Source organism: Procambarus clarkii, chromosome 15 (genome assembly GCF_040958095.1).
Source record: "Procambarus clarkii isolate CNS0578487 chromosome 15, FALCON_Pclarkii_2.0, whole genome shotgun sequence".
In the NCBI taxonomy this organism is placed as follows: Eukaryota; Metazoa; Arthropoda; class Malacostraca; order Decapoda; family Cambaridae; genus Procambarus; species Procambarus clarkii.
In genome coordinates this window covers 31,487,332-31,498,473 of record NC_091164.1, presented here as the reverse complement: position 1 = coordinate 31,498,473, position 11,142 = coordinate 31,487,332, and the positions used below count along the sequence as shown (strand labels likewise).

At 43.7% G+C, this 11,142-nt stretch overlaps 1 protein-coding gene across 1 annotated transcript in view; it reads right to left on the bottom strand.

Moving 5' to 3' along the window:
- Window positions 1-11,142, bottom strand: part of LOC138365060 (trichohyalin-like) — a 73,021-nt gene that overhangs the window by 55,495 nt on the left and 6,384 nt on the right. The window contains exon 4 of the mRNA XM_069325166.1: window positions 706-2,104. Within this exon, the coding sequence (XP_069181267.1) occupies window positions 706-2,104 (1,399 nt within the window). The remainder of the gene's footprint in view (window positions 1-705; window positions 2,105-11,142) is intronic.

Sequence of the window (11,142 nt, the reverse complement as noted above, 5' to 3'; positions counted from 1 at the left end):
TCTATATGTCTCCCTGTCTCTATACGTCTCTCTGTATCTATATGTCTCTTTGTCTCTATATGTCTCTCTGTCTCTATAGTCTCCCTGTCTCTATACGTCTCTCTGTCTCTATACGTCTCTCTGTCTCTATACGTCTCTCTGTCTCTATACGTCTCTCTGCCTCTATACGTCTCTCTGTCTCTATACGTCTCTCTGTCTCTATACGTCTCTCTGTCTCTATACGTCTCTATGTCTCTGTACGTCTCTATGTCTCTGTACGTCTCTCTGTCTCTATACGTCTCTCTGTCTCTATACGTCTCTCTGTCTCTATACGTCTCTCTGTCTCTATGTCTCTGTACGTCTCTATGTCTCTGTACGTCTCACGGTCTCTGTACGTTTCTGTCTTTATCAATTTCTCCTTTTGCATATATCATTCGGTGTGTCTATCATGGTCTGACTTTCAATCACACATTCATACACACATTCATACACACATTCACACACACATTCACACACACATTCACACACACTTCATACACACATTCACACACACATTCACACACACTTCATACACACATTCACACACACATTTATACACACATTCACACACACATTCATACACACATTCATACACACAGCACTCCTTCTTACTCCCTGAGAAGTAAGGCAAACGAAGCAGGAAGGCGGAAGGAGAGTGAAGGTCAGAAGTGAACTAGCACAGTTTACCTTGTGGACAGCTCACTGACATTCCTCTTGCACTTCTCGTGTTCCTCTTCCATCAAGCTACTTTTTTCTGCCATTTTGTTCTTCTCCTCTTGAGTATTTCTGAGCTGCTGTGCCTGTCTGTCTTTTTCGCTCTGTAGAGCCTTGTTTCCAACCCGTAACTTACTGGCCTCTTCTTCAATGACGGAGAGTTGCTCTTCAATAAGTCTTTTCTCCACTTCAGTCTTTCTGATTGTTTCTTCTTTTTCTTCCTTCAGAACAACGTTTGCTGTTTGAAGGACCCTGACCTGTTCCTCCAGGAGTGAGAGTTGCTCTTCAACAAGTCTTCTCTCTCCTACTGTGTTATTATTTAACTCTTGCAGCTGTTGTGTCTCTCGCTCTAGCTCACTGACCCTCGTCAACGCCGTCTTGACCCTCTCCTGGGCTCGGGTCTCCGCAAGCTCCAGTTCTCGGTTCCTCGTCTTGACCAGCTTTGAGTCCTCCTCCACTTGATGAATGTCAGCCATTAGACGACGATTTGTCTCCTCTGCTATGCGAACATCGTTCTTAGTCTTCCTGTTTTCTTCCTTGAGCAGCCTCGAGTCCTCCTCCGCTTGACGGATCTCTTCCTTGACCAGCCTCGAGTCCTCCTCCATTTGACGGATCTGGGACTTTAATTGAATATTTTCCTCCTGAACAAGGCGCACTTCGTTCTTAGTCTTCATGTTATCTTCCTTGACCAGCCTCGAATCCTCCTCCGCTTGGCGGATCTCTTCCTTGACCAGCCTCGAGTCCTCCTCTACTTGACGGATCTGGGACTTTAATAGCACAATCTCCTCCTGAGCAAGGCGCACTTCGTTCTTAGTCTTCATGTTATCTTCCTTGACCAGCCTCGAATCCTCCTCCGCTTGACGGATCTCTTCCTTGACCAGCCTCGAGTCCTCCTCCATTTGACGGATCTGGGACTTTAATTGAATATTTTCCTCCTGAACAAGGCGCACTTCGTTCTTAGTCTTCATGTTATCTTCCTTGACCAGCCTCGAATCCTCCTCCGCTTGACGGATCTCTTCCTTGACCAGCCTCGAGTCCTCCTCTACTTGACGGATCTGGGACTTTAATTGAATATTTTCCTCCTGAGCAAGGCGCACTTCGTTCTTAGTCTTCATGTTATCGTCCTTGACCAGCCTCGAGTCCTCCTCCACTTGACGGATCTGGGACTTTAATAGCAAAATTTCCTCCTGAGCAAGACGCACTTCGTTCTTAGTCTTCCTGTTGTCCTCCTCGAGCAAATGATTAGCTGTATATAGGTGAGTGTTTTCCTCCTTCAGCTTGAGGTTGTCAGCTTGGTGAGCCATGTTGAGGCACTCCAGCTGGTCCAGAGTGTCCAGGAGGCGGCGGGTGGCGTTCTCCCTCTCCTTCACACCTGCCAACACATCAAATATTTAGCTATATTTTTGGTAAATATAAATTCAAAGTTTTTTATATATTAGATTTAAATATTGAAAGATATAGCATCATCCGTGATATTGTTTCTAGGATTACAGCTGAATGTCCAGCAACTCCTTAAACACTTCCTACCCCCCCATCCCAAATCCTCATCCTGAATCCTTCCCAGTACTATATAGTCGTATTGGCTTGGCACTTTCCCCCCTGATAATTACCTTCCCTTCCCTTCCTTAAACACTTCTGCTTGTATGTAACAGGAAACATATTATTATGTTAACCTCTTCATAAAGCACATTCCTGACCAAACTGTGCACTACAGGCCTTGAAGTGCGCTCCAGGACCTGAATTACTCTTCAGACCTTGATGTACACTTCAGGCAATAAAGTACACTCCACATCCTGACGTACACTTCAGGCATGGAAGTACACTCTACTCCGGACCCTGAAATACACTCCAGACCATGATGTACACTTCAAGACGTAAAGGGCACTTCACACCCTGCAGTACACTCCAGGCCTGAAGTACACTCCAAGCCCTGAAGTACACTCCAGGCCCTGAAGTGCACTCCAGGCCCTGAAGTACACTCCAAGCCCTGAAATACACTCCAGGCCCTGAAGTACACTCCTGTCCCTGAAGTACACTCCAGGCCCTGAAGTACACTCCTGGCCCTGAAGTACACTCCAAGCCCTGAAGTACACTCCAGGCCCTGAAGTACACTCCAGGCCCAGAATTACTCTCAAAGTCCGGCAGACAATTAAGGCCTTGACGTATACTCAAAGTCCTAAAGTTACTGTAGTACCCAAAGTACACTCCAGACCCTGAAAACACTCCAGAAACTGAAGTACACTCCTGACCCTGAAAACACTCCAGAAACTGAAGTACACTCCTGACCCTGAAGTACACTTTCAGACCTTTAAAAACGCTAAAGACCCAGAAGTTCACTTCAGGCCATAAAGTACACTCCAGGACTTAAATTACTCTACACCCTGAAATATACTCCAGGTTCTGAAGTGCACTCCAGACCCTGAAGTACACCTCAGACATTGAAGTACACTCCAGACCCTAAAGTACACTGAAAGTCCTGAGTACACTGAATGCCTGAGCCGGCCAATACATGGTTGATGATGGTAGTAATATTTTAATATTTGGAAACTTTAAACTAAATGACCACGCATGTAGCGATTTTGCGTTCAGTAAACACTTACTGAGTTATAAATTGAATGCCTGAGTCGGCCAATACAAGGTTTGTGATAGTAATATTTTATTTTACGATGAAGAAACTTTAAACTAAAAAATGAGGTCACATGGAGGGATATCTATGTTCAGTAAACAGTTACTGAGTTGTAAACTGAATGGTTGAGCCACCCAATACATGGTTGATGAAAATAGTATTTTACGATGGAAAAAACCTCCTCCTAAACTAAAAATGAGCTCACATGAAGTGATTTTCACTTACTGAGTTGTTAACTGAATGGCTGAGCTATCCAATACATAGTTGGTGATAGTAGTATTAATTTATGATGGAAAACTTTAAACTAAACTAAAATGAGCACACATGAAGTGATTCCCACATTCAATAAACACTTACTAAGTTGTTAACTGAATGTCTGAGACATCCAATACATGGTTGATGATAGTAGTATTAATGACATTGATAATACGAGGTCTTGAACTAGATACTGACAAGGGAACAAAAACAAGCTGTGATATTGAAAAGAAACTGAACTGAATTTGAAAGTTGATTAATATATGTAATGTGAAGCCAATATACTGGAAAACAGTAAGCAAACTTTATTTGAAAAGAATATGAGAAGACTGAAAAGCAGAGCGCGGGGAAATGGGTAAAAATAAGAAGTAATGATCGTCATAAACATAACATAACATATCCACGACCGTAATTAATACACTGTGAACTCTCTTAAAACTATGCTCACCGTGAAATCTCGTCACTAAGCATAACTTGTCACTCTGCGAAACAAATTATTGACTATAAGTGCGACAGTGAGAATAAAAATGACCACTTATGTTTTGGAGTGCTATTTTAGTCAAGAAATACTGTAAAGGATGATTATTGACTAAAGAGAGAAAGAGGAGGAGGAGGAGGCTATGTATGTAGTGATCACGTCTCCCCAAACTCCTCTGTCTTCGGGAGGTTGGTGTGGTGCATATTTCACAATACCTTTTCTTTCCTCCTAAGTCAGCCTCTTATTTCGTGGACTGCTGGTGTTTGATGTGTTGAACTGCTTAAAGGAACCTTATTTGCTAGAAAAAAAAAATTCATGTGAAATAATGCGTGTTATATGTTTTGACTATCTAGCTAATAGCACATTGCCTGGCTAATAATGAAATGTCACATTTTGTCTGACTCACTTAGCACAAGTGAAGAGAAAATATTGAAAAACTTGCAAAGGTTAAAATTCTGTGAAATCATATTTGTTATGTTAAGTTTTGACTAGCTGATTAATAGCATACTAATACATTATTGTCTTTTTATGTTATGTTTACCTCGATAGAGTTGTAATGCTTGGAAATTGTATGTGTGGATCCCGTTTCCCTCTTACTGCTCATAAATAATGGATGCTGTAAAGTATTTTTTATGGAACATGACTCTTCTTATTCTTACCCCCTTTTTAAAACTAGATGTAATAACCAAGCTATGTTTGCCTTCTCTCTCTCTCTCTCTCTCTCTCTCTCTCTCTCTCTCTCTCTCTCTCTCTCTCTCTCTCTCTCTCTCTCTCTCTCTCTCTCTCTCTCTCTCTCTCTCTCTCTCTCTCTCTCTCTCTCAATATGGATGTGGGTTATTTGTGTGGGCTCGGGAGATATGATCACCACATATAAGTTTCTCAAAGAAAATGATGCAGAAGTGAGGTTTGTCTTTGATGGCTGTGCACGTGACAATGTAAAATTAAAATGTGCAAAGATGTTTTAGGGTGCTATTTAGTCGAGAAATGAAAAAAAATTGTTTTTATTGACTAGTGAGACCCCGTAGCATGTATGGTGTGGGATATTGTGTTCCTTAACCTAGTCAAGAAAAAGACAGACAACAACAATAGCTACTCCGCTCGAAAGCTCGCTCCCGCAGTCATGTGGTAGCGAGCCTCGCGCCTATTTGATTTGATAGAAAGAAAAAATGAAGACTAGTAGTCCTGTTTTTAAGATGAAAAACTTTTAACTATAAAAAAGTTTGACTGAGTGACTGACTGACTGCTTTTCTGGTCAAGTCTGCAGGTCTGCAAGAAATAATAGTAATGAAGGTAGCGAACATGTCTCCTCAGCTCTTCTATCTTCCGCAAAGCCTTTCCTCCTATCTCAACCCTATTAGTTTATGCACTCGTATTTCACTTTTTGTTAAAACTAAATCTACACACGCGATATGAAATGTGAAAAAAAATCTTACATTATGCTGTTATCAGTGCTTGAATAAAATTATTAAGAGTGCTGAACATTCTGTGTCATTGTCTTGCTACGATATTAAAAGTCTATGTTTTTCGCTGGGGCTACTGTTGCACACAGTCATCTCGCTAAGGCGGGTCGGTGTCAGAATTGTCAAAATGATGTACCTTGCATACATCAGATCTTTAGTGGATTATGCTGCACCTCTGCTTGTTTTGATCCCTGAAAGGACTTTGATGATACGAATAGTAATTGCTGACATTGAGCATATTTTCAAAACATAGTTTCTGCAATAAACAAAATAACAGGGAATTAGATGCGAGCTGTGATTTGAAAACAGAAGCTGGGTGATGTGTGGGTTATTATGTGGACTCTGGAGATATGATCACCACATATAAGTTTCTCAAAGAAAATGATAAGCTAGGTAAGGACCGATTATTTAACACACACACACACAAGACATCCGTGCAGTAGTGAGATTCCCTTTGACAGCTGTGCACGTGTCAATGAAAAATTAAAAGTGCAAAGATGTTTTGGAGTGATATTTTAGTCAAGAAATGACACAAAATTGTGTTTATTGCCTAGTGTGAGGTAGAACAAGAGATCAGGAGGTATATGTTGTGATCACGCAGTTAACAAAAATATTAGAATTTGTAGGTGATGAACGCGTCTCCCCAAACTCTTCTGTGCATATTTCACAAAGTCTTTCTTCCGAACTCTCCCTCTTAGTTCATGGACTGTTGGCCCACCTTTGTTTAAAATTAAATCTACAAAACTTCACATTTTTCAAAAAACGTTATTTGGTCATCAGACAGAAAGATGATTTCCACGTTACGTTACATTACGTAACGATATAATGTTATTTGGACATCCGACAGAAAGTTGATGTCCACGTTACATTATGTTACTAAGTGTATGGGGTAAGCAGGAGCAGGTATAGTGTGGGATAATGTGGTCATTAACCCAGTCGCGTGATGGACAGACATCGAGAGGTGCACCGCTATAATGCTTGCTCCCTCAGTCATGTGGTATATTTTGGACTGCAGAAGGATGATTTCCATGTTACGTTACAATGTGTTACAGGAGCTAAAACTGTCACACAGTAATGTTTATATTTGATAAGAGATGTAATGGAGATGGACTAAGTCATACTTTTCATTTCATAATGTTATTTTGAACTGCAGAAAGTTGATTTCTACGTTACGTTACAATGTGTTACAGAGGGCTAAAACTGGCACACGGTCACCAGTCTCTGTTTTTTTTTCTGCTGTTTCACTTATTCAGTATAAGAGCCTTGTACATTTTGTGACATTGTCTTGCTATGATAATGACGTTGTGTGTTACAAGGTCTGCATGTTTGACTTACTGTGTTACTGAGGGATGATTTTAAAATATAATAATAATAATAATAATAATAATAATAATAATAATAATAATAATAATAATAATAATAATAATAATAATAATAATATCAAGACTAAGATTCGTGAGGTATATGTTGTGATCACACAGTTAACCAAAAATATATTAGAGTTTGTAGGTAGTGATCACGTTTCCCCAAACTCTTCTGTCTTCCAGCATGGTATGTCCTCTGGTGAGTATGTGTGGAATGGGATAGCATCTGTGTATTTGTGAACTGGATCACTACTCTACTTATGAACAAAAATAATACTACTACTAAAGGCTTTGCATAGAACACCCGGTCTGGGAAGGGTGAAGTGATGCTTGATGGTTTGTGCTTGGGAGGGGTTTGGGGTTTGGTGGGGGTGGATGGGGGTGAGGGTAAGGTCATCCCAATACCTCGTCCATCTCACTACGCCTCAAACCACTACCCCAGATGTGTGTAATTGCGAAGCTCCTGGGATTGATGTTAAATAATAATAAAAGAATAAAAATTATATATAATGGGTTTACTTCTCCTAACTATTTATTTATTTATTATTCTGTATAGCGAGAAAAGCGTGTAACCTGATAACTTGCAGGTGTCAAGTGTGAGGGGAGGGAGCGGTCGGCTAAGGTGTGCGGTGTCACCTCATTTAGCCTCAGTCATGTGTCAACCTTTACAGAGGCGAGCCGCCTCCGAAGGCTCGCTCCCCGCCAAAAAAGTTTTCCCTCTTTCAGTAAACGCTAACCTACTGACTTTGACTGAGTTTACTAAGTGATGTGCTGTGTGATGACACTTCTCAGGTCTATGTGCCGGTATGGGGTCCTGGTCCGTACCACTCTAGAAGGTAAGGGAGGGGAGGGAGAGGGGGCACCCCTCTCCCTCCCCTTAGCCGAAGGGGAGGGAGAGGGGGCAGAATTTAGCCGAACAAAACAGTTCGGCTAAATTCTCACCCTCATATGTACACGCCGCTCCTAGTACAGTTCACGGCTCCTATGTGGTCTGCTGGTATGTGGTGAGAACCTCATGACTATGTGGTCATGTGATGCTGCTGAGTATGTACGGCTCTGGAAGCTACGTGTGGGGGTGTGGACTGAGGAAGTGTGATGAATTGTCAATTGATTGATTGATGATGACTGTCACCTGCATGGGAGGGTGAGGGGGAGGCTGCGTCATATAACCTTACCTCCTTATTGCGATCACAGACCACTCAAGCGTCAGGGCACGACATGGAGGAGCCCCATCGCTCTTTGTACAGTTCTCATACATTGCGTTATGTGGTCTGCCTGCTGCTATGTGCCGGTGTGAGCTGTGTCAGGAGTATGGAACGCGGTATTGCTCTCACTCCCAGCAGTGTGGTGGTGGTGTTGGTATGTGGTATGTCCTGCTATGTGGATGGAGGGGGAGGGGAGGGCGTGACCGACTATGAAAGAGGTTGATGATGACATTCGCAACAGTTAGGCCTCAACCTTTGAAGAGGTAACCCCATGTAGTCATGTGGTGTCACTCCTCAGAGATATGTGGTAGGTATGGCCCGCATATCCTTAGCGCTCTGGAATCAGGGAGGGTACATAAAACTGTCATTCTTTAAGAAAAAATAATGACTCTACTTTCACACACAAACCACTGCCAGCTGTTACCTCCCTTTCCCCTCCTTCTCCCTCATTCTCCCCTTGAATCTTAAAACCCTGGACTCTCACGCTCCCCTCAATACTTCCTGCCCATGTAGGGGACTCCCCCCTCCCTCCACAACATAACCTACATAATCCTCCTCCTCCCTACATGACCGCATACCAACCACATAGCTTCCAACCCCTACCCAACATGACACTCTTGCAAGTGACGCCTGGCCGGACGCCACGCGTCAAAACATCTGGGGAAGCCCCAGAAACCTTTGAGATGATGTACACATGCCCACATACTTATCCTCCCCTCCCCTCTTACCTACATGACACACAACGTCCCATACATTTTACCCCTGTGACCCACAACGTCCCCCCTGACGCATCCCGTCCCATTCTATGGACTCCCACACCACTTTTGACTATGATCGAGTTCACCTCAGGTTTGGGACGGTCGTAGTCACATATTTCACTACTGTAGTGGTTGTTGTTGGTGGTAGTCGTTGTTGGTGGTTGATGCTGGTAGTGGTAGTGGTGGTTGATGTTTGTGGCTGGTAGCAGTGATGATTGATGGTGATGGATGGGGGCAATTGTGATTGATTATTGTGGTTTTTGCAGTGGTTGTTGATAGTTATGGTTGCTGGTTTAGGTTGGTGGCAGTTGTAATTGATTGTTGTGGTAGGTGGCAGTGGTAGTTGATGGTTTTGGTTGGTGGCGGTTGTGGTTGATGGTTGTAGTTGGTCGCAGTGGTGGTTGATGGTTGTGATTGGTGGCAGTGGTGTGGTAATGGTTGTGGTTGGTGGCTATTGTGTTTGATTGTTGTGGTTGTTGGTGGTGGTAGTGGTCGTTGGTGGAAGTGGTTATTGGTGGTAGTGTTTTTAGGTAGCGGTTGTTGGTGGTAGTGTTTTTAGGTAGTGGTTGTTGGTGGTAGTTGGTGGTTGTTGTTGGAGGTAGTAGTTGGTGTTTTTTATTGGTAATAGTTGTTGGTGGTAGTGGTTGTTGGTGGTGGGTTTTTTGTTGTTAGTGGTTGTTTGCGGTAGTGGTGGTTGATGATTGTGGTTGTTGCAGTGTAGGTTGATTTGTGTGGATGTTGTTAGAAGCGGTTGTGGTTGTGGGCAGTGGTGGTTAAAAAATGTGATTGGTGGAAGTGATGGTTGATTGTTGATTGGAAACAGATGTCTGACATCAGGCACCTGTGTAAAAATGTCGTCAACATACCTGCAGTATATGGCCGGCTTCAAGTTCATGTCGACTAAGACCTTCTGTTCGATTGCGAACATCGAACAAAAGGTCTTAGTTCGATTTTAGAGAAAAAAGGTAAGAGAAGAGAGAGAGAGAGAGAGAGAGAGAGAGAGAGAGAGAGAGAGAGAGAGAGAGAGAGAGAGAGAGAGAGAGAGACAGAGAGAGAGAGAGAGAGAGAGAGAGAGAGAGAGACAGAGAGAGAGAGAGAGAGAGAGAGAGAGAGAGAGAGAGAGAGAGAGAGAGAGAGAGAGAGAGAGAGAGAGAGAGAGAGAGAGAGAGAGAGAGAGAGAGAGACAGAGACAGAGACAGAGACAGAGAGAGAGAGAGAGAGACAGAGAGAGAGAGAGAGAGAGAGAGAGACAGAGACAGAGAGAGAGAGAGAGAGAGACAGAGAGAGAGAGAGAGAGAGAGAGAGAGAGAGAGAGAGAGAGAGAGAGAGAGAGAGAGACAGAGACAGAGACAGAGAGAGAGAGAGAGAGAGAGACAGAGACAGAGAGAGAGAGAGACAGAGACAGAGAGAGAGAGAGAGAGAGAGAGAGAGAGAGAGAGAGAGAGAGAGAGAGAGAGAGAGAGAGAGAGAGAGAGAGAGAGAGAGAGAGAGAGAAAGAGAGAGAGAGAGTGCTTGGGTGCTGCAACAACACAACACGACATTGCTCGCCTCACAGCAGTAGCAGCCCCACATGCAGGGGATTTCCTGTTAGCAACCCCAATGTCAGCAACTGGCACGCGTTTCACACCACACGCCCTCCGAATTACTGTGGCCCTCTGCCTTGCTGCCCCAATCTACACAAGATATAGTTTCGGCGAGGTGGTGGCTGACAGGTACGGTCACCATGGCCTACTCTGCCAAAGCACAGGAGGATGGCATTCGAGGCACAGGGGGATGGCACTCGAGGCACAGTAAAGTTAACGACATCATCAAGAGACTCCTCACCATAGCTGGATGCCCAGCTGAAAGAGAGCCCCGTTACCTAATGCCCCGTAACTCTGATGCTCCTATTGGTCGCCCAGATGGTATCACAGTGATCCTCTGGATGAACGGCAAGCAGTTGGTATGGGACTACACGTGTGTATCAACCCTGGCTAACACATACATTGACCTGAGTGTTGCACAAGCAGGTGGCGCTTCCACTTACAGGGAAGCAGCCAAATCCCATAAGTACAGAAAACTGGATCCCACTACAATTTTGTCCCCATTGCTTCTGAGACACTCGGCGCCTGGGGTAAAAGTGCTGCCATTTTTTTTAAGGAACTGGGTTCTAAGCTCATTGAAACAACAAGGGACCCTAGAGCTGCCAGCTTTCTTTTCCAGCGCCTCAGCGTGGGGGTACAGAGGGGAAATGCACAGTGCATTCTGGGTTCCTGCCCGCCGTC